General features: G+C 40.3%; 1 protein-coding gene across 1 annotated transcript in view; it reads right to left on the bottom strand.

The window, feature by feature from the left end:
• The window catches only part of ADGB (androglobin), a 224,364-nt gene that overhangs the window by 181,506 nt on the left and 19,604 nt on the right, over positions 1-23,254 (bottom strand). Inside the window, 4 exon segments of the mRNA XM_074988710.1 lie at positions 5,268-5,477; positions 9,504-9,575; positions 14,653-14,745; positions 16,935-17,094. Coding sequence (XP_074844811.1) covers positions 5,268-5,477; positions 9,504-9,575; positions 14,653-14,745; positions 16,935-17,094 — 535 coding nt within the window.

The following is a 23,254-nucleotide window of genomic DNA, read 5'->3' on the forward strand; positions in this document are numbered from 1 at the left end:
CATGCTGGCTTTGGGGTGATTTGTGGAAGACTGGTTTTGCATAAGTAGCTTTCTCTTCTCCTTGTCTTGTTCTGCCAAGACTGCAACCTTATTTTTATTCTGAAAACCTTGTTCTGTAGGGTTTGCTGCCATCTTGCTACTTTTTGTAGTAATTTTACCAAATTACAGTTAGAACTCACAACCTAATGCAAATCCATCTTCCTCATGCCCCGCAAAGCTGGCCGCATGCAAACACTGGCTGCAGGGCTGGATCTTCCTCCCTGCCTGATATGTTGGACTCCCCCAGAACAGGAGAACTCACCACACACCCTCTTTTTTAGAAGTAGTAGAATAGTGTTGTTTCATTCCCTTTGAATTTATAAGTGGCTTATTCTGAAATATAATGCAGTACATTCTCTGATTTAAAGAAATTAGCTATTAGTATTATTTAACCAGTATTTTCCCAGAAATTTGCGTTTTTATTGTTAATATTATTATTCGTTTATTTTTTGGCTTATGGTTTTTTCCCATTGATTTTCTGTTAATAAATGTTGCACCAGTGACCTACCATAGATGAAGTTTAAAATCAATGCCTATATATATTTTTATCACCTTTTTGAGGATAACAGATAAATGTGCATGTTTAAGTGCATACTGTTAAAAATGTGCACCCACAAGTTGTATAGTGTAGCCCACACAAATCTTCTATTTAGTCCACCTCAGTTCCCCTCCTCTCTCACTGGGAAGAAGATGGTGCGAACTCTGATTATGTAGTACTGGTGGGTCTGCTGGGGTACAGAAAAAAAAACAGTGGCCTAATACGTTAAAGAATTTGCAAAAAGCAATAGAAGCCTTGTAGCATAACATGCTAGCTGAATGATGTCCCAAGCTCAAATAGTCAGATACTTTATCCAATAAAGTCTACACTTACGAAAAACTTCAAAACGGCCATGCTAATGGTCAAACTGAAGAATATTAATGAGGCACTGAAATGAATATTCAGAGCCTTATTAGCATGCCGCTGGCTGTGGCACTTCAAAAGTGCTGCGGTTTACTCGCCCGCGGTTCGCCTACACAAAAGTCCTTTTTGAAAGGCCCCTGCCAACGTTAGCTGATAAGAATAAGGGGATTTCGATGTTGGCAGAGGCCTTTCAAAAAGGACCCCCAAGTAGACAAGCTGTGGGCAAGTGAACTGCAGCACTTTCGAAGTGCTGTGGCCAGCAGCATGCTAATGAGGCACTGAATATTCATTTCAGCACCTCATTAGTATTCTTTGATTTGGCCATTAGCATGGCCATTTCAAAGTTTTTTGTAAGTGTAGACATGGCCAAAATGAGAAACGTTATGAGCAGTAGTGTGCAAATCTCTGCAGGTTGGAGAGCTACTGTAATGGGGCCAGTGAGGGAAGGCAGAAGAGGCATTAAAGAGTAAACTAACTTGGAAGTTGGGAGCTTATATTATTAAAACAGGGTTCTTTTCCAAGTTGAAACTTTAACAGCAAAACATTTCCCAATCCAGAGCTATTAACAACATAAAGAAATGACTGTATATGGAAGGGCCTAACAAGCAACTGTTATTTAGATGGAGGTTTATTTCTGTCCTCCAGCAGAGAAGCATTTATAATCATAACAAACAAAAGAACCATTTTTGTTTGGCATGAAGCCAATCCAATCCCATCCTCTCTTGGATCCTAACCTGCTTTGTCCTCCCCTCTTTCCCTCTCTATTTATTAATTGCTCTACTCCCTTTACCTCTATTCTCTGTATTCACTGCTTCAGTACTGTTATTTCATGCATCTGAAAGGAACATTCACTTGGGCATATTTCTCGCTGTTTCCCCTGTCCCTCTCTATAATGGGATTCAGGCATCCCCAAACACTGCACCCCATCCTCAGCCAGAAGTGATTCTCACTTAGCAGGTAGAAAATTTTCAGGAAGAAGAGGCCTCCGGAAGGAGGACTTCCTTCTGGAAGATTCCCCCAGGGCCACATTTCTACACGCTGTTTTGGAGTCCGGAAGAGCGTCTTCCGGACTCTAAATCATGTGACCTTATGCTAATGAGGCACCAGGAGTTTACATCCACACCTCATTAGCATATTTTGGGCTGTTTATTAGCATGCTACTTTTGGAGACGGTGACATGTGTAGAAACGGCTGTTGTTCAGGGACAGAGGTACTACTTGCTAGCTTACATTACAGACAGCAGGGGGCCATCCCCAGCCTGTGTGAGCTGCTCAGCCTGTCACTCTCACACATCCCTCACTACATCACACTATCTCGCTTCCATCCTCCCTTTTACCTTTAAGCTTATTGAGTGGTCTATTCCCTGGGCCTTTACTTCTTTCAGCTCCCACCTTGATCTTTCTCAGCCCTATATACTATAGTAAAACTCTTCTTGCAAGAGTTACTAGTATTCTGTTCCTTGCCAAATCTAAGGCTGCACCTACACTACAGCCATGTCTACACGTGCACGCTACTTCGAAGTAGCGGCACTAACTTCGAAATAGCGCCCGTCACAGCTACACGTGTCGGGCGCTATTTCGAAGTTAACATCGACGTTAGGCGGCGAGACATCAAAGCCGCTAACCCCATGAGGGGATAGGAATAGCGCCCTACTTCGACGTTCAACGTCTAAGTAGGGACCGTGTAGTCATTGCACGTCCCGCAACATCGAAATTGCGGGGTCCGCCATGGCGGCCATCAGCTGAGGGGTTGAGAGACGCTCTCTCTCCAGCCCCTGTGGGGCTCTATGGTCATCGTGTGCAGCAGCCCTTAGCCCAGGGCTTCTGGCTGCTGCTGCCGCAGCTGGGGATCCATGCTGCATGCACAGGGTCTGCAACCAGTTGTCGGCTCTGTGGATCTTGTGTTGTTTAGTGCAACTGTGTCTGGGAGGGGCCCTTTAAGGGAGTGGCTCGCTGTTGAGTCCACCCTGTGACCCTGTCTGCAGCTGTGCCTGGCACCCTTATTTCGATGTGTGCTACTTTGGCGTGTAGACGTTCCGTTGCTGCGCCTATTTCGATGTGGTGCTGCGCAACGTCGAAGTTGAGCATCGATGTTGCCAGCCCTGGAGGACGTGTAGACGGTATTCATCGAAATAGGCTATTTCGATGTCGCTACATCGAAATAAGCTACTTCGAAGTAGGCTTCACATGTAGACGTAGCCTACGAGACAGAATTGAATTTAATTCAGTTAGCTCGAATTTACCACAGAACTGTCTTCACTGTAAAGATCATTAGCTTGATTTTGGGCGCACTAATCTTGAGATTACAAAATCGCAGTTACCTGATGGGTAACCATTAAGCTTAAATTCAGAAGTTCAATTAAAGGCAAGTGTGGAAGTGCCATGTCTTAAAAGCGAATTTATTAGCCTCCAGAGGTGTCCTGTATGTAATTCATAACGTCCCCCTTGGTGCTCCACTCTGACCGCTGCTCTCCAGTAACAGGCAGAGCCTGAATTTCCAAGCAGGAGCAGCGAGCCATTAGCTGTTTTCTCATGTTAATATGAGAGTCTGAGAAATGGCTTCTTTCTTTCTACACTGTTAGTGGTATGCGTGCATCTACCCATTCAAATAATCCCTGCAGGGAGTTTGCAGCTCTGTCTGTACACTTGCTATTTTTTTCTGCACTGCCTGGCGCCAGACCATGCCCCACAGTGCCATATGTCAACAAGGCTGTACTGGGGGTAGTGCTTGCACAACATGCCGAGAAACTTATTCTCAGTGGTTTACATTTGTGTGTGAGCCCCCTTTCCTTTCCCACAGGCACCACACAGTCTGGGTCTTTCCTGCGCTCAGCCACATCACGTGGGTAGCCCCCAGTCCAATCCAATAAAAGGATGTGCCTGCCGTTCGGTGCTGACAATGCTGCCAGCCGCAAGGGAAAGGGGCTTTGCTGCTGGTGTGGGGAAGTCTCCCCCAGCAGTTGAGATACTGGGGGCTTTGCTGCCACCGAGAGGAAGTCTCCATCAGTGGTTAAGGTACTGGGGGCTTTGCAGCCACATGGCCACCAGCCCTGCTCCCATGGCTCCAGCCAAGACAGCCAGCTGCCCTGGCTCTGTGGCAACCAGTCCAACTCTGCTGGCCCTGGCTGGATGGGAGCAGATGCTGATTAATTGAATGTACTATTTATTCAAATTCCAGACAACACAGTTTCGCTGTATCTTCAATTTTAGTGAAATATCTATTGAAATCTAACATGTAAAGTTGGGATTTTAACCTTCATTCAGCCCTAGTAAAGTCTGAAGTAGTTATTACTTTTTTAAATGTAAATGAGTCCAAACAGCTGTTTAAAAATAATAAAGTGAACTTAGACAAAATCCTTGCACTTAATCATAATACACAGGAAGTTTGGTCTAGTTTAGTCTAAATTTATTGCAAATTTGCATTGAATTTCAATATAAAACCATTCAAACCATAAGAGCAGAAAATATTAGCATGGTGTCTCATAGATTTAATTACTTCCTTTAAAATTCCAGCTTACTTTTTGTGCTGAATGAAAATTTCCACTCAGCTGCCCATGTGTGATGGTAAGATGTTAGGGTGGGGGTGGGGTGTTTTTTTTTTTAATTAACACTGGATCTCTGAACTGTGCTCAGATAAAAAAGTGTAGTGTGTTACATCAATTTTGAAAAAGAAACTCCATTAACTCGGCAAAATTAAAATAACATTTCACCCACACCATCAAATGGCACAGCTGCACCACAGAAATTAAAACGTTTTTGAAGTAGCCTTTTTCAATTTCATGTTTCTACTCTAAACTGTTGAGGTATAGCAATGTTCAAAATGGATCTCTCTCTTTTTTTTTTACTTTATTAAAACACCCCACACCATTTTAATCACTCTTCTTGTAGCAGTGAATGACAATCACTTTTCCTCAAATTCCTCCTGAAGTTTGAGTAAAAATGAAAGTTTCAGTCTGAAAGCAAAAAGGACATGAAAAGCCTTTTAAGCAGATACAACAGTAGCTACACACTTCTTCTCCATTGTATACACAACCAGCAGATAATATTCACTTTTCAGTAGTATCTAGATAAGTAATAATATATTCCACAGAGTGAGTTTCTAATGGATTACTGGTAATGACCTATAATTCCATAACTCTTAAATTGTAAAAATATATGAAAAAATAAATTTTAATTTTTCATCTTATTGATAGTTTACAAATTTTACAACTACTAAATATCTGCCAACCAAGTGAAATATTCATCCTGACAATTAAAGATAAATGGCATAAATATACAAAGAAATAACATTTTATATATATTTTATGTAACTGAAAGCAGTCACTTACCATCCAGTAAAGCTTCACCACATATTTTCCATAGCTATTGTACAGTGGCATGTGTCCTTTAATAGCCTTGCATAAGGCATATATGTGCTCCCATGGCTTCCATGAGAGTACAGGTATTTCATTTGTGTTGGTTTTACCCTCGTTTGTTGAAACATTCACATTATATATCCTCCAGACTGCACAAATTTCACTTATTATCCATCTCATCATCTGAAAACACATATTTTTGAGTTATCTTTTTATATTGAACATTTTAAGAAAAAAATCAAATGAAGTTAAATTATATTAGACAATGCAAACCAATTTCAAGTGTTAACTGAAAAGCACATCTCAAGAAATGGCAACGAAGAGTCCTGTGGCACCTTATAGACTAATAGAAAAGTTTTGAGCATGAGCTTTTGTGAGCAAAGACTCACTTCATCAGATGCTGGTCATGGAAATCTGCAGGGCCAGGTATAAATAAGCCAGAGCAAGGCTGGGGATAACAAGGTTAGCTCAGTCAGGAAGGATGAGGCTTACTACCGGCTGTTGATCTGGAGGTGTGAACACCAAGGGAGGGGAAGCTGCTTCTGTATTTGGTTTCTCTCTTGGGCTTGTCCTGTAGTAAGAGGCTTTGTGGCACACGTCTGGCTCTGTTGATCTGTTTTTTCACTTCCTCAGGTGGGTATTGCAGTTTCAAGAATGCTTGGTAGAGATCCTGTAGGTGTTTGTCTCTGTCGGAGGGGTTGGAGCAAATGCAGTTATATATCTTAGTGCTTGGCTGTTGACCAGGCATGTCCAACCCGCGGCCCTGGACAGCTAGTAATGCGGCCCCACAAGATCATAAACTTTTAACATTATTATGTGATTTATATACATTAACTATATTATATATTTTATATGTGGCCCAAGACAATTCCTCTTCACTCAATGCGGCCCAGGCAAGCCAAAAGGTTGGACACCCATGCTGTAGACAATGGACCGTGTGGTGTGTCTGGGATGGAAGCTGGAGGCATGAAGGTAGGCGTAGCAGTCAGTGGGTTTACGGTACAGGGCGGTATTGATGTGACCATTGCGTATTAGCACCATGGTGTCCAGGAAGTGGATCTCCTGTGTAGACGGTTCCAGGCTGAGGTTGATGTTGGGGTGAAAGTTGTTGAAGTCCTGGTGAAATTCCTCCAGAGTCTCCTTCCCATGGGTCCAGATGATGAAGATGTCATCAATGTAGCGTAAACAGAGACAGGGTGTTAGTGGATGAGAGCTAAGGAAGCGCTGTTCCAGGTCAGCCATGAAAATATTGGCATATTGAGGGGCCATGCGGGTACCCATAGCTGTGCCAACAGAACGCCACTAGCCATCACCTACAGTCCTCAGCTAAAACCTCTACAGTGCATCATCAGGGATTTACAACCCATCCTGGACAATGATCCCCCACTTTCACAGGCCTTGGGAGGCAGACCAGTCCTTGCCCACAGACAACCTGTCAACCTGAAGCAAATCCTAACCAGCAACTATACACCGGACCACAGTCACTCTAACTCAGGGACCCATCCATGCAACAAACCTCGTTGCTAGCTCTGCCCACATATCTACACCAGCAACACCATTACAGGACCTAACCAGATCAGCCACGCCATCGTGGGTTCATTCAGCTGCACATCTACCAATATAATTTATGCCATCATGTGCCAGCAATGCCCCATCTGCTATATACATCGGACAAACTGGACAGTCTCTATGTAAAAGAATAAACGCACACAAATCAGATATCAGAAATGGCAATATACAAAAACCTGTAGGAGAGCACCTCACTCTCCCAGGCCACACAGTAGCAGACTTAAAAGTAGCTATCCTACAGCAAAAAAATTTCAAGACCAGACTCCAAAGAGAAATTGCTGAGCTACAATTCATCTGCAAATTCGACACCCTCAGCTCATGATTAAACAAAGACTGTGAATGGCTGGCTGAATACAAAAGCAGCTTCCCCTCCCTTGGTGTTCACACCTCCAGATCAACTGCTGGTAGTAAGCCTCATCCTTCCTGACTGACCTATCCTTGTTATCCCCAGCCTTGCTCTGGCTTATTTATACCTGGCCCTGCACATATCCATGACCAGCATCTGATGAAGTGAGTCTTTGCTCACGAAAGCTCATATGTATATATACACGGATCCACAAAGCTTTATGAAAAAGGGAACTGCCAGTAGACATCATATTAATTAAGGCATGCAATCAACAGCATATCTCAAGCCGTGATTGTGTTGTTTCAATAATGGCATGGGTGGGAACCTGCAAAATGAAACCAGCATGATATTATGATAAGACTGCAAACAAGAAACTAGCCTTACTTTGTACATAGTAGGATACATTAATTATGGTGCACTAATTATGGTGCATTCCGGAGGGTGGAGGGGTTGCTGCAGTTTGTTTGTTTTTTAAGAAAAGAACATTCCTATAATCAGATATTTTCTCAAGATATGAAATAGCCACTTCACTAACCAGTCATGAGAGAATATAATGAGAGATACAAGAACTGATACTAATCACAGGAGAAGTAAGACTTCAAACTTTTTTTGGACATCTGTATGCTGACCGATGAGCAGGTAATGGATTAGAGTTCACTAAGGATCATAAGTCTACACTTCACCTTTAATGGTAAGGAAAGTCTTCCTTATTATGAAAGACAAGTCTCTTGTTATGTATTTAAAGATTAACTGATTTACCAAGCTACACTCTCTTTTTCATTTATGTTATTTAAATACAAAATAAACAGTTCAAAATAAATATATTAAAGTTGGCTCTTTTATAAGACATCTTCCTTGCCCTAGAAAGATGTTCATCAATGTGCATAACGATACATGAAATATGTAACATTATTTAATGTATAAATTTCCATTTTATTAATATTTCAATTCCCGTGTTAGCCAAATTTAAAGTTACAGTAGTAGCTTTAGGTTTGATGTTCTACTTGCCTAATCCCAATTAGAGATAGACTCAAACAAAATTCCATGCTCTAGTTCCACATCCAACTTTACAGCTCAAGAGTTATCTTATAAAAATCAACCACTCTAACTCTGAAAAAGTTAACATTTGGACCCAAATTTCAAAGCTGCAAGTTCAGGAGTGTGTGGATCTCAGGCTACAGCTCAGGCCCATCTGCAATCAAAATCCAAACTTCTCAGCTCTTCTCTGAAAATAGAATTATAATGCTATCACCCCTTTATACTAGAAAAGATGATTTGGCAGTTTTCCCTGCTGATTCACATTTGCTCTTTTTAAGGAATTGAAGCATTCCAGATAATACATGGCAATTTCGTTACATGAGTAACTGCTTGCTAGAAGCTGAAATCACCAATTCATTTCATATACTTATTTCAAATTGTGCTTCAAACAGGCCCTGACATAACAGTCATTAAGCCGCAGAGCTTCTTCTGTTTGCAAGCCTAAACATTGTATTTTTACCTGTTTCACTAAAGAAAAAATTAATTACATTAAAGTATTATTTCAAAATAAATTATAAGAGTTTTATTCCCATTCTCCTTACCTCCTGCTCAAAATGTTAGTTATAAGATATGAAAAATAATATTAAAATGAATATTGCTTCTCTTTACTACAATGTGAAAAATAACTTACTTATGTTAAACATCTAAATATTTTCCAAAATAATCATGTTGCCATACTCTGGTCTTTAAAGAGCATGTATTTTACTTACATTTGTATCTAGCCTTTCTGACACACAGATTTGGAAGGTTCATATTAGCTGGTACCTAACTGCATTTCCACGCTTGGCCTTCTTTCTATACAATGACTGTTTTAAACTAAAATGATCAAATATTTTTCATCACTTTTGATTTCCATACTTCTTTTGGTGAGTGTACTTACCCTAAAGTTAAGCATCTTTACTTCCTTCTGTACATACTAGTTTCTTTTTAGCATTAAAATATATTAATTTTCATACAAGTATTAACAAATCTTACTCATAACCTGCACGCTTACTTTAAAAGAGCCCCCATTTGCATTGGTCAGCCTTTCACTCACTCCATATTTATTTCATTTCTATGAATAGTAATACTTCATTATTATAGCTGTTTGATTCTGAAATGAGAGCGTCTGTCACCCTCTACACACTTTCTCCCTCTCTCTCTCTCTATCTCTCAGGATTTACTATGCTTAATTTCTCCTGCTATGATCTATTTATGCTATTAATGCTGCGGGATAAGTGTTTAATATGACATGAGTTATCTTATTTACTACATACCTCACTACCAAGTAAGTGTTCATTTGCTGAAAAAAGGTCAAACCAGTTTTCATTTTTCACTATTACAGGAATCTGAAAGAAAAGAAGTTTTAGTTGAAAGCCTATGGCTATACTCATTGAAAAGAATAAAAGGTCCACAAAGAGTATGAAAGGGCAATATTGTGTAAATACTAGCAATGTCAGTTATCAGCTAAGAGGCAGGCAGACTTGCAAATTCCTTGACTGCTTCAATATTTCTTCACAGAAAAAAGTATCTTCAAAACACAAAAGTTACTCAGAATTCAAATTACTCATTGTTAAGTTGCATTGGGAATTTAATTAACAAATTATAATGGCAAAATATGTGTGTCAAATGGACAAACATTAATTGATTTGCTCCTTTCACTGTCCAACATTCACATATGACTTAAAGGACAACTGAAAAATTAATTTTAGGTGATCAGTTTAGGGCATAATGGTTTTTAGCTCTTTCATGACATAGCCATGTCATGAAATAAATTGCTTCATTCAGCACATGTGAAAATTAAATACAGTATAATATAATACCCTACAGATGCTGAAAAATAGGCATGAGATGCACTGGCAGGCCTCCAAGAGGAAGACTGTTTAGATCACACTTGGCTCCAGCATGTTTCTTATTTTTATGATTATTAGAGTCCTTCAAGATATTCTATTTAAAAATGGTAAAACAGTTATTTTCCATTCAACATACTAAAAATCATTTTGAATCATTTGGCTGTAAGGTATTTGTTTTTCTGTAATTTTGTTTAACCCTCTACCCCATCAAATCTTCAGGACCACTCCTTTTTCCAATAAAGTCACTGAGTTTTGCCACAGTATTCAATGGACATTTATTTGTATAAATGTAACACAGTTGTTCACAAAGATACAGACATCTGGATCTGAGTCACCATTAAAGTATAATACACGCTGATGATCTGCTTAGCAAACAGACTATCATTTTGATCTCTATTCATTTTATAATTTATGCATTGTCAAAATATCCTCTCTGAGCAAGATGATTTACAAATGATTACATTTTTTGTTTTCTGTAACAATACTAACATCCACAAGATGACTCAACATCTAATTGACTTCAGATACTGATGGAATAGCTCAAAACTTAACACTGCAATTAATGAAAAATACCAGTTTTGTACAGCCTCTGCCCAATATGTGGTGAATACAATTTTAATAAGAATTAACCAAGAAGCAGTGTCTCCTCTGAGAAATTTTAAGGGAAAAATAGTTTCGTTTCTTGTAGATTCATGGGCAAGAGGGAGACTACATATCTAAGCGTATCCAAGCATCACTAAGTTGGTTACTATTTTTTTCCAAAGAGCGTCTGTTCACTAGTGAGCTTTATTTAAACAGTGTGTGTCAGATGTCTTCACAAGAGCTCAAGCCAAAACAAAATATATTATTTAAAAAAATAATCAGTAACTCATTCTGACCTCAATCTTTAATGAAACACATGCAATCTAGCCTTTAAAAAAACCCACCTGATATGAATGAAGATTTCACCTGGATACTACAAGGGAAGATGCCTTTTTTGTTTGTTTGTTTAGCTATCACCCTTTGTTTGCTTATTTTATGGCAATTTGGCAATAGCAGATAGGAGGACTGCAATGGAAATAAACAAAACTTTTTACTTCTTTTTTAGTTGCTTGAACCTTTGCTTACTACTTTACCTGTACTTCTTCACCATAACAAAAAGGGCAGTTCTGTAGTACTTTAAAGACTCACAAAATAATTTATTAGGTGATGAGCTCTCATGGGACAGACCCGCTTCTTCAGATCTGGAAAATTCTGATAAAAAACTTGTTCACCATACTCTTTTCTGTTTCTGACACATGTAACACTTACTACATTATTTTAACTATTTTTCATCACTTGGTGTTTACGATATAATAGTTTATAGTGTTTATAATAATTTTAGCAACTTGACACTAAATTCAGGTGATTAAAACCAAAATAAAAAAGATTTTATAAAATACTAAACAAATAAAATGTTCTATTCATTGAGCAGTAAAGTTAGAAGTTATGGTTAATTTGAAGGGGTTTATATTTTTATATATTTGTTTCTGGCTGTCAAATTTTTCAGTTCTTTAGTCATCACAACTCACTTTTTGTATTTTGGCAGTGTTTATCATGAAATCTTTTGCTCTTGTGAATTTCTCTTCAGCCCCAGCCACCCATTAAAAATTTAAACTTGAAACACACATACTGAATATTCAATAAAAGATGAAACTGACTAGCTGACAGAAGTAAAACTGACAAGACTGAAATGCTAGAGGAGCAGGCAAAGTGCTTTAAGAACCTTCAGATTTCAAATGGAACAACAAGGGAAGAGGACAGTTACATTTAAACAGGAGCAACAGGTTTTCAGACTTGAGGAGTGCTTCACCTGTAATCTGGGAAGCAGATTACTCATTTCTGGCTGTGGTTTCAATTTTAAAGCAGCTGATTGAAAAGTAAATAAAGAAATTGTGCACAAATAAATAAAATACTAGATATTTGCCAGACAAATACTATCAAAGATACAGACAAATTATATAGGCCATTCACAGAAGCGGGAACACAAATATTTATATTTCAGTGTTCGGCTCAAGTAAAACCATAGTCTGTGCGGTTTATGTGGGAGGATCAGGATCAGACCTTCTGACCCCAATATTTTTTGGTATTTTTAAAAGGGAGAGAACAGTACAGAAATTATGACCTCTCAAGAGAATTAAAAAGGCATATCTCTCAGCAAATTTCACAAATGGGTACCTAGGGAAAAAAAGTGGTTTTATGAATTTACAAGAGCAGGCAAGTAGTTCCACTTATGCATTTAATCTTTTCTGCTCACCAGTGACACATCTGGATAAACAGTAACTGAAACAGGGAGGTTCCTCTCTTTCTGACTTTGCCCCTGCAAAACAATTCTTTGTCCTGAAAATTTGCCAGACTCACACACTGCATTTCCTCTTGTCTAGAGCAGTGTTTCCCATATGGTGTTCTGTGAAACCGCAGGGTTCCACGAAATGAAAATAAGGGTTCAGTGAGAAAATTCCATTGAGGCTTCAGAGCCGTATGTTGCTCTTTAAGGAGTCATTTGCAGCTCCAGAGGCTGCTGTCACTGACTCCTTTGTGGCTCCTTGCTGTGACGCTACTGAAATGTGCCAGATTTGAAGTAGTAGAACTAAATTTGATTGGTTTAACATCCTGAAGGAGAGATCCGGCTGTTAAACCAACTGCATTTAATTCCATTATTTCAGTAGTGGCAGGTCATGGAGCCACAGAGAGCCCATCACTCACCTCACTCTCAGTCCTGCTTGCTTCATTGTTTACTGTCTTCCTTGTTGACATGGAGATGAGCCAGCTGTGGGATGGAGGAGTTGGGGGAGGGGGAGGAGGTCGAGGCCCCTGAGCACCCCCAGGGAGTTCCTTGTGGAGGAAGAGGGTTTGGGGTCCTTTGCAGAGGAGCAGGCGACTGGAGAGGAGAAGCTGTAGGAGGCTGGGAACAATCCTGTGAGAAGCTGGCAGTGGAGGAGGCCATGGTGAGAGAGGTGGAGCCTCCTTTTCCAGCTGCTGAGAGAACAAGCCCCAAAGCAGAGATGGGAGCCATTGCCAGATACATGGAGGGTGAGGCTGAGACCACGGGGGGTGGGGGGGAGAGTGCTAAGCTTGCAGGAGAGATGGGGGGAGGGGCAGCTGAGTATGCCCCTGCTGCAGCCACACGGCCCTGCTGAGAAGGAAGAAGACAAAGAGGGGGCAGGGAGAAGATGGTGGCCATGGAGAAGCAGCAGCAGCATGCAGAGCTGACCAAGCAGTACTGCTTCTTGCTGGCTGAGTGCAAGCACACACACCGGTACAACGAGAATCTGAAGTTCAAGCTGTATGAGACCTTTCACAAGAAGGGCGAGGAGCCACCCTGCATACAGCTATAGGAACTCATTGGCTGAAATGGGTTAATCATGTGGATAGGCAGGTAGGTTTGGGGCTGGGAGAGGTTAAGCCTGGGAATGTCAAGGCAGGTTTGTGGGATGGAGGGTAAAGTTTGAGGATAGGAGGCCAGATTTGGGGGCTGAAGGCTGAGTGGGGTGAAGCCTGAAGATGGGGGCGGGTTTGGGACCAAGGGGCATAGAGCCTGAGAATGGGGTTCTGCAAAATTCTTTCAAGTTTAAAAGGGTTCTGTGGCCAAATAAAATTGGGAAACACTGGTCTAGGGTCACATGGGTGCAATGTTCTGTCTTGGGATCCTCTGACTTGTTAAATAACGAAGCATCACTGTCCTGTTATCAGGTAGTTTGTAAACATAGAGGTGGGAACATGAAATACCAGATGTTCTAACTTGTTTCATCTGTCTCATAAGGCATGCTCTCTCTCTTTTGTTTGGAGGAGGCACACTTTGAGGTATAGGTTGCATCTTCATGGTCCGGCATCGACACAATTTGCCAGACCAGGGGAAGTCCAGGACTTCTGCCCCAGGCAGCCCCAGCCTCCTGCTTCCTGGAGATTTCAGGCTTCCCAGAGCTGCCACGAGGCTCTGGTAGGAGGGGGCTCTGGCCCCAGGCTCAAGCTGCAGCGGGGACTCTGGGTCCAGTCCTGTGTTCTAGTGGGGGTTCTGTCTCCCATCGCCCATGCTGCAGCAGGGCCAGCAGGAGCTCCAGCTCTGGCTCAACCCAGGCTGCTGGCCACTTCCCAACAGAAAATGGATGCTGCTGGATGAGAGATCATCAGATTTAAGAGGTTCAACCTGTAAGTGTCTCTGGAATGTTTGCAGCTGACAACTCTAGAAGAAAAATCATTTCTAGAAGGAGGTAGCTTGCAGTTCCTTCACTGTAAATTTCTTGCTCATTTAATTAGGGGAAGGTAGCATATGTCTTTTAGTAGTAGTGTCTCTTCTATTGCAAGAACATTCCAAGGACTTGAGATCTATTAGCCAATTTATGGCAAGTTTGAATTCTACCACTCTGCAGTTATAACAATTGTAGCTGCTACAAACACTGCAATTGCAATAATCAATTAAACTTGTGGAGTTTTTGCCACACGAAATGTGCTTTGCCAGCCAAAAAAAACAGGAAACCATTTTTGAACCTAAACTCTATATTGCTGTAAGATCTTGTATCTACTCTTCTTTAAGATTCACACAGACGCTTCTTACCTTATTAGTTAAAAATTCATGTGGACGTTTCCAGGAATTTACTTTTAAGGAAGGAGGTAATTCAATCTTCCCTTCAGGGTCCTCAAAGACATGCTATGTAAAATATACATGTACAAAAATTGAATACTTTGTATTTACTATACCACTAGATCTTTAAAATTTAAACTGCTTCATTTTCAATCATTATTCCCTTAGAAGAAAATCATACATTATGGTACAGTGAAGTGAAAGAACAGTCAACTCAACAGGGTGCTCAACTAGTGTTGTTTTTACTGCCAGAGTAAAACATGCATACAACTCCTTTTTCTTCCCGGAGCCAAAGACTTTTGGGTCTTTTATTGCTTCCTCTTCAGCCATATTATTTTGATTTCCTAGGCTTTTCAGTCTTCCAGGAAAGCTGTCTGAAGGACTTCACTCAGGCTACTTACTCCAGGAATAAAGATCACAGACACTGAGGCATGATCTACACTAGGCTAGTAAGCCAATTTCAGATACACAATTCTAGCTCCAGCAACTGCCTAATTAGAATAGACATATCTGAATTTGACTTATCTGACTGTCCACACTAAGATTAAAAACTACTCCAAAAGCATTGAACCCAAAGTTTTCTAAATCCATATTTAGGCAGAAAATTACACTGGGGACTGGCATCTACAACTCTCACTGCAGTCAATGGGGCCTATGAATGCTCAGCAGCTCAGCTGTAGGCTGCCAAATCAGGTGCCTGGATAAAGATGCAGGGGTTCAAGGCCAAAAGTTTTACATTTCTGTAGTTATCTAATGAACAATCACCACCCAAGAATAAAACCAGTCAAACTTCTCATAACATGTTAATGTGGCTCCACAGCAGGCATATCCACCAGAGCTCAGTCAAGACCAGTTTAGAGCTGGAATCTCAGAAACTATGCTGTGACAGATGCATAGTTCTTGCAAATTAGATCTATGTTCTACTAGTTCTATTAGTTCCACTTTGCACATCCTGACCCTTTCTCCCCACAGCACTAATTCAGATGTAGGGCAAGTTGTAATTGGCCCAGAGAAGAGAAAGTAGAGATCCAAACAGTATAGCCACACTACTGCAAAAGATCAACTTGCTCAGGGTCGATCTTCTAAGGTTTCATTTTGCACACCTGCAAAATGATGCTTTCCAGGGTCAAAGTCAATCCCAGAACTCCTCACAAGAGGTTAGGAATAAGAAAGTCGATAGGAGAATGTTCCCATCAACCTTCCTCTGTGCAGACAAACATGGAAGTCGACTGGCAATAAGTCAAGTTTAGCCATGTAATTGGTGTAGCTAAAATTGTGTATCGGTGGTTGACTTCTGTCTAGTCGAGACAAAGGCATAGTATATGAAGGGAAACTCCTTCTTCCCCATCCCACAATCCATATAAGGGACAGTGCTGGGCAGCCAAAGAGAAATATTAAATCTAATAATTTATGCAACAGTGTTCATAGGTAAGGGGAGTGGAGACAACAAGTAATTGTTAACATAAGTACAACAATTAATAAATATTTAAGACTATAAGATTCACGGTAAACTCAGGGAATCATGAGCCCCCAGGAAAGCAAATTTTTCTGTTTTACACAAGCATAGTTAATAAGTATTTTCCCAGTATTATTTATACTATTACCAAAGGCCATACAGATTGTCTGAAAATGTAAATGCAGAGTGTTTTCTCCCATAAGAGGTGTCAATTTCAATTATGGTCTGAAGCATTTATGCTTTATTGACTTTGACAACTGTTGCACAAACTACATAGCAAAATTAATGTCTTCCTTTGGATGACTGAATGAGAGAGGCAAAATGTTTAGCTTAAGACAGGGCTTGGTCTAGTGGGAAGCCACTTAAACTTGGGCAAAAATTTGAAAGATGTGCTGGAGAAATTAACATGTTTATCAGAAACAAATTATTCTGAAGTTAGAGCAATGCATATTTTATGAAGTAGATGTAGACCAGCATTTCTCAGTGCTTTTCTGCAGAACCTAAAAAGTCTATGAGGGGTACCTCAGGGGATCTGCCAGCCCCATTGCACTGATCAACTTCTTCCCCTCCCTTCAAATGCTTCCTGGGGCAAGGGTGGAGTAGGGGTGGTAAGAAGTGAGGCAGATTGTGGCCTTGGGGGAAGTGGTTGAGTCAGGGAAGAGCCTGGGGCTGATCCAGCAGGGTTTGGGAGCCCATGAAAAATTTTAAATCAAAACAGCAGTCCTCAGGTTGCTAAAGTTTAAGAATCGCTGATTTAGACAAATTAAGTTGAAACAAAAAAGTGTCACATTTAACTTACTAAAACAGGACTTTTTCCAGACTTATCTTTCTCTTTTCCAACTTTTCCTGCATCCCACTTTTCTGCATTGATATCTGCTTCATTCCATTCTGGCCAAATGGGAAATTTCCCTTTTTTTGATTCACTGGCAGCACTCACATTGGGTAACACAGCTGCTGGCCTGCAAAACAATCAACAGCTAATTTTACAATAGATTTTCACAGGGTAATACATTTTCGTATCTGATTCTTTTAGTTTCACTTATTTACACTAAAAAGTTTAGTGCTACTAATTATAATACCTTTCCATTCTGAAATCAGAAAAAGTAACATTAAAAGGCCTTTACAATTACTAGGTACAATGTAGATTGTAATCCAATGAAGTATTTAAGCACATGCCAGATTTAAGCACATTAGTAGTGCCATTACTAAATAGAATATGAAGTGAAACCTGCCAGTGGCACAATATATTGCGGTATAAGATAAATGGGATTCATAACTGGGCTGAACACAGTGCAGAGGCCCTGCTGTGTGGATTCCTAGTCTTGCCTGATATAGACAGGTACATGAATCTGGTTGCCAGGTAGCAGAACTAATTCATAGGCATGTAGCTCCACAGGAGTACAAAGAGAATAAAAAGGACATGACAATGGCTGAAATCAGGGCATGGCATTTCCTCTCCTATGGATGTGTGATCCAGAAGTGAAAGGGTGCATGGGAAAGAGGACCGCCACAAATTCCTTTAAGCTGACTGGTTGCAAGCACTGAAGTTGTCAGTGCAGACTGGGACGAGGCAATGACCTGAAGAAACCAGCAACTGAACCACAAGTACCCTGGCTTAAACATTGAGCACAATGGTCCAAAACATAGAACTTTGCTGAAAAAGAGGCACCTTGCAGCCTGTTTTAGCCAGCAAGATGATCTGAGATGGCTTCTCCTCCTTGCATTGGAGAGCCGTATACTTCCCTGTGATGAGTTCACTGCATCTCTATGGGGGTTCCTCTCCTGCACATAGGCATGCTTTAGATCATGTGACATGTCAAGTGCTCAAGACAGGGCTCTATTTGCTCAGCAGAGCCCTAAGAACTAACTGCCCAGTAGCAGAATCAAGATCTCAGGGAAGGATTTTATGATTCAAGAAGCTTTCAGATAAAACATATCTTCTTTAAATAGTATTTTTAATTCAAAAAAGAGTTTTTAATACAAAATTCCTCCACAGTTTTTTAATTCTCATCATGTGTGTTTAAAAAAAATTGACTGTGCCCTTTCCCAACAACGCATTCTGCTATCTCCTATGAGCAGCAGCAGAAGACCTAGAGTTGTAGCTCTCCAGACTTAAGACCTTAAAACAGCATTTGTTTGCTCTTCAAAATCTATCGTCATATCCATCATTGTGACTAGGTTTTATAATTTTTTTTTAAAGATGAAAGCTTAAATTCAACAGAAATTAAAAATTCCAGAGACTCACACATTTTCAAGAAAAAGCTTTCCAGTTGCTATGGGTGAGTGGACTTTTAAAATCCTGCCATGGGTCTCATACGTTATATAGCGTGTGTGAGTTTATACCGATGTGCAAGTAATTAATAATACAGGTTGAACCTCTCTAGTCTGGCAACCTTGCACCTGCGTGGTGCTGAAGGAGAGAATTTGCTGGACCACGGGAGACTATTATTGTCTAGCAACATTACCAACACTTCCACTCCTTACTGAGGCCCCTGAAGACACTTGGGGTAAATTACAGCTAACAAACTTAGGCAACCACAGGAAACATGGCCACACCCATTATAAATGGTTGTTTGGCTAACTAAAATCACGATGGATCACAGATGTTGCTGGACAAGAGAGTGCCAGGCTAGAGAGGTTTAACTTGTAGTCTATAAACTCTGTTTTTCAGAAAAATAATTTCTTCCTGGGTTCTGAGGACTTGCAAACCGCTTAAGATTTGCTCTGTGATGCATTGTATCTCTATGATCATTCACCAGATGTGGCATTTTAGATAATCTGATCATATCCTCATAATTTAGTTTTGTTCAATTGTTTTAATTCTATGACAAATATTATTGCCTGAATTTTCAGTATAGTGAATATCAAATTAATTATGTCCCAACTCGAACCACATATTGACTGCACAATGGAGTATTAGCAAGTGACATCCCTTTACTTTTAAACTCTTAGCTTTCACCTTCTTATTAGCAACAAGAACAAAGTGATGGTTAAAACTAATAATTCTTCCCTGTTTAATCTTATACTATACACACTGCTAGAAACTCTTTCTGGGAGTTAAGTTATAAAAATTCAGTACCATCTGCCAGTGTATTCCATTCTGTATATAAGGTACTGCTCAAGCCACCTTCACAAACTGGAAGGCAGATGTATTCTCCAGAGTGAAACTGAACTTTTCTCGTCTATGTCTGTCAAGCATAAAAAGCCTTAGGCATCTCCTCTAGGATATTTGATCTTTCATTAACAGGATCATTTTCCCTAGCACATCTTGTTACAGAATGTCAAAAGATATTCCATTCTATATTTTATAATACTTAGAGTGCAAGCATCAACGGACAGATATTTTGCAGAAGTTTAGTGGATTTTCAGATAGATACACAACTTTCAGTTTTTTCACTGCTGGACATGCATATATGCACAAAAGTGAAGAACATCAGTATGCCAGCTCTATTGAAGGCTTCAGTATTCATAACGTTCATTATTTTTGCTCCTTTCAAAATTGATCTAGGTTAGTTTTACACCTAAAAATGACAATGACCTAGTTAGGATGCTGAGGCCTATGAAAGATAGCCAACTCTGTGTTCTATAGGTAACTCTATCTAACACCCCTAATCAGACATAGTTGACTGAAGAATTTTTCTGTTGACCTAGTTGCCATCTCTCAGCGAGGTGAATTAACTATATATCTGCTGTTCTCAAACTACAAGTTAGGACTCCTAAGGGACGCACAGAAGTTTCTCAAGGGAGGTGCAAGCTGTGTGCTATTTTAAGAGCTCTATCAGCCCCACATCGGTGGGGCTCATGCGAAAGAGTCCAACACAGCCAGGAGGCAGGGATAAAGGAGACAGCTGGAGCCTTGGCTCTCTTTCCCCACCTTCTCTTCTTTTTAAAAATGTAATTATGTCCCCTTCATTTTTACTTTGTCATTTCTAAGTCATTTTTCATCCATACCATGGTTTAGTATGTAGTCTTATAAGCCATAAAATTAAAGACGGGTGTAGACCCTTGCCCCTTCTGTTTTGGTGGGAGTGAGGTCTGGGTTAATTCCCTCCCTTTCAAACATTTTTATTTGGTCCATTTGCTTTCTTGAGCTTTTTGTTTAGGGAGCTAAATCTGAAAAAGGACACACAGCTTTTTCCCCGCTGTAAAACAGGTCGTCTTTATTCTTGGCTACTTCTAACATAACAAAAAGGACAAACAAGTTAATAATACATTAGTGAGGCTTACAATATCTCCCTAACTGTCTTTGTGCTTCACACAGGGATCCTGTTAGAGATTTCAGTGTATACAAGAGCCTCTTCCTCATCCACACTTGAAACAAAATCTTCCCAGGGAATCCCATAAATTCCAATAGATCCATTTCTTCTTCTATATTGTTTCTCAAGATAGGTCAGTTTCTACAAATATCTTCCCACCCTGTTTACTCTCTTCCCCAATTCCCTGTCATTCCTTAACACACAGGTTGCAAAGTGTCTTAACTGTTTAGTTTTCCAGCTTCTCTGCTTAATGCTGCATCATTTTAACCTGTTACGTAACCAATCATTTTCTGGCTTTAGTTTCTAAATTCAAGACTTTCTTTAGATCATCTATGGTAACTAAATGGTACGAGTGATTTCATGCTTGCCTTATGATACCATGATCTCATCCATGTAAAACAACGGAAAGGAGCCTAATAGAGTTGAGCAGTGCAAAGCCCAACCTCTGGGACCAGATCCCTGAAGTTTAAATAAGCCAATCATCTTGACTTGACTTGGGTATCTTTATTACTATTACAGAAACAAGAGTCTGGAGTTCACTTCATGCTCCCATGTGACATGATGCATCAGCCTTTGCTTACCTTCTTCACCCACTTAAGCCTGGTGTATACTTCACTTTACTGGTCTACTTCACCTACACAAATTGCATGGCTGAAGTCGACATAAATTGTGTCTTCTATGTGTTAACGTTGATAGGGGCCGCTTTCCTGTCAACACCAGCTACTCTTCCCATTTTGTTGGAGTACCGGCATCAATCGGACCGAGCTCAAGAGACTGATTTATTGCATCTTCAGTGATGTGATAAACTGATATACTGTGGATCAAAACCTGCCAGGTTGATCCCCAGCATAGTGTAGACATAAGTAACTGCCATTGCTGACACCTGGCTCCACCAACATACACCTTTTGTGCATTTGTTTAAATCCTTTATCTGTTTTATATGACAAATGTGAGAAAACACACACACACATACTCTTCAACTGCTCAATCCCAAAGAAAGCTAAAATATAAGGTATATTAGCAGCTTCTCCCATTTGTTTTCTGGGAGTATTTCCAGTCTGAGCATTCTCCTAATTTAATTCTCCTAAACTTTGTTAACAAAAGGGTTAAAATTGCCAGGTGGTGCCTTGTGATCATCCAGAAGATCAGGTTCAGCTACAATTGAACCTCTGAAAACAAGTAAATACATTGTTAAGGTACAGACCACAGCCATTATGCAGTTTTAAATGTTTCCCTAGAGCTGTCATGAGCCACTGAGAACCATTCAGTGAGAGGCAGTGCATCAAGTAGACACAAAGATTGAGTAAGAGAATGTGCTATTTGTACAGATTTTATTTGTTACACTTCTGCTGTTAGGTGTTAGCTCTTCTGAATGGTAAAATGATTAATTTGGGCAGGTTGGGACAGCTGCCATTCTGATGTTAGAAAAAGTACACGCATATGTTGGAGATCAATTATGCCTCATTTCAGGGCTAAATGCTGTAGGTTGCATCAACAGCAATTCATAGGGCTTCTTGCCATAAGGATTGCCAGCAGGCTGGTGTCATGTATGACAATGGTTTCTGGAGTACAGCAAGAGGCAAGTGAAGGCAACATCCTGGACAGAATCCTCAAGGCAATGGTGAAGGAATGATATAATCTATCAAGTCTGTGGTGATTTGTATGGAGCAGGCTCAGTGTTTGAGTGTAAGCCAGGTGTAGGTCGTTCTTGCTAACTATGCCTCACCTAAACCCAAGTTTTACATTGGCAAACAAACAAACAAACAAAAAGGTAACAGAGAGATAGCCATGCTAGTCTATATATTTTCAAAACAAAATATTATCTAGTCTAAGTCTACATATTATCAAAACAGAGCACACAAGCACAGTAGGTCAAACATCTTTTTGTTTAAAACAAAAAAGCAGTCCAGTAGCACTTTAAAGACTAACAATATAATTTATTAGGTGATGAGCTTTCTTTGAACAGACCCATTTCTTCAGATAGATAAAGCCACTTCTTCAGACCATCTGAAGAAATGGGTCTGTAAGGGTAAAGCGCTACTAGGTCTGTTACTAGTGTGTTGGCACACAGCTCAAAGATGGCAGAGTTAAGGTTGCATTGTGGGATTGATGTCTACCCTAACCAATGTTTCCTTTTATCTCTTCCATCCATGCACAGAATAAATTCTTTTATGTACACGGAGGAATGTGTGAATGTGCACCACCAGTAGAAACAAAAAGCCTAGCTGGGGGCATTCAGCTAATAAGCAGGGTAATATTTGAATCTCTCCTGAGTAGCTGCACATACTTGTGCAGCTTGCAGGGAACGCAAAGACTAAGGCTGTGTCTACATGTGCTGCTTCTTCCAGAAGCAGCATGGTAATGAGCCGTCCGGAAGATGCTAATGAGGCACAGATGTAAATTTTCCATGCCTCATTAGCATGTGGGCATGTGATTTGAAGTCCAGAAGAAGCTCTTCCAGACTCCATAATACATGTGCAGATGCGCGGCCCATGGGGCTCTTTCAGACGGAAACCCTCCTTATGGAAGTCCTTTCTTCCTCAAAAGAGGAAGTGCATCTGGGCCATGTGTCTGCATGTGTATTTTGGAGTCCGGAAGAGCTTCTTCCGGACTCCAGATCACATGCCCAGATGCTAATGAGGCATGGAAAATTTACATCCACATCTCATTAGCATCTTCTGCACAACTCATTACCATGCCGCTTCCAGAATAAGCAGCACGTGTAGACACAGCCAAACCCTGTATTTCCTTATTTCAGTTATTTGAATGTAGCTCAACTCCTTGAAGTGGAAGATAACTGGCCACCCTTAGACCTTTTCTCTGCACACAATAAAATTGGGTTCAGCTAATTTCCTTGATTTTT

This window comes from Carettochelys insculpta, chromosome 3, assembly GCF_033958435.1.
Source record: "Carettochelys insculpta isolate YL-2023 chromosome 3, ASM3395843v1, whole genome shotgun sequence".
Lineage (NCBI taxonomy): Eukaryota > Metazoa > Chordata > Testudines > Carettochelyidae > Carettochelys > Carettochelys insculpta.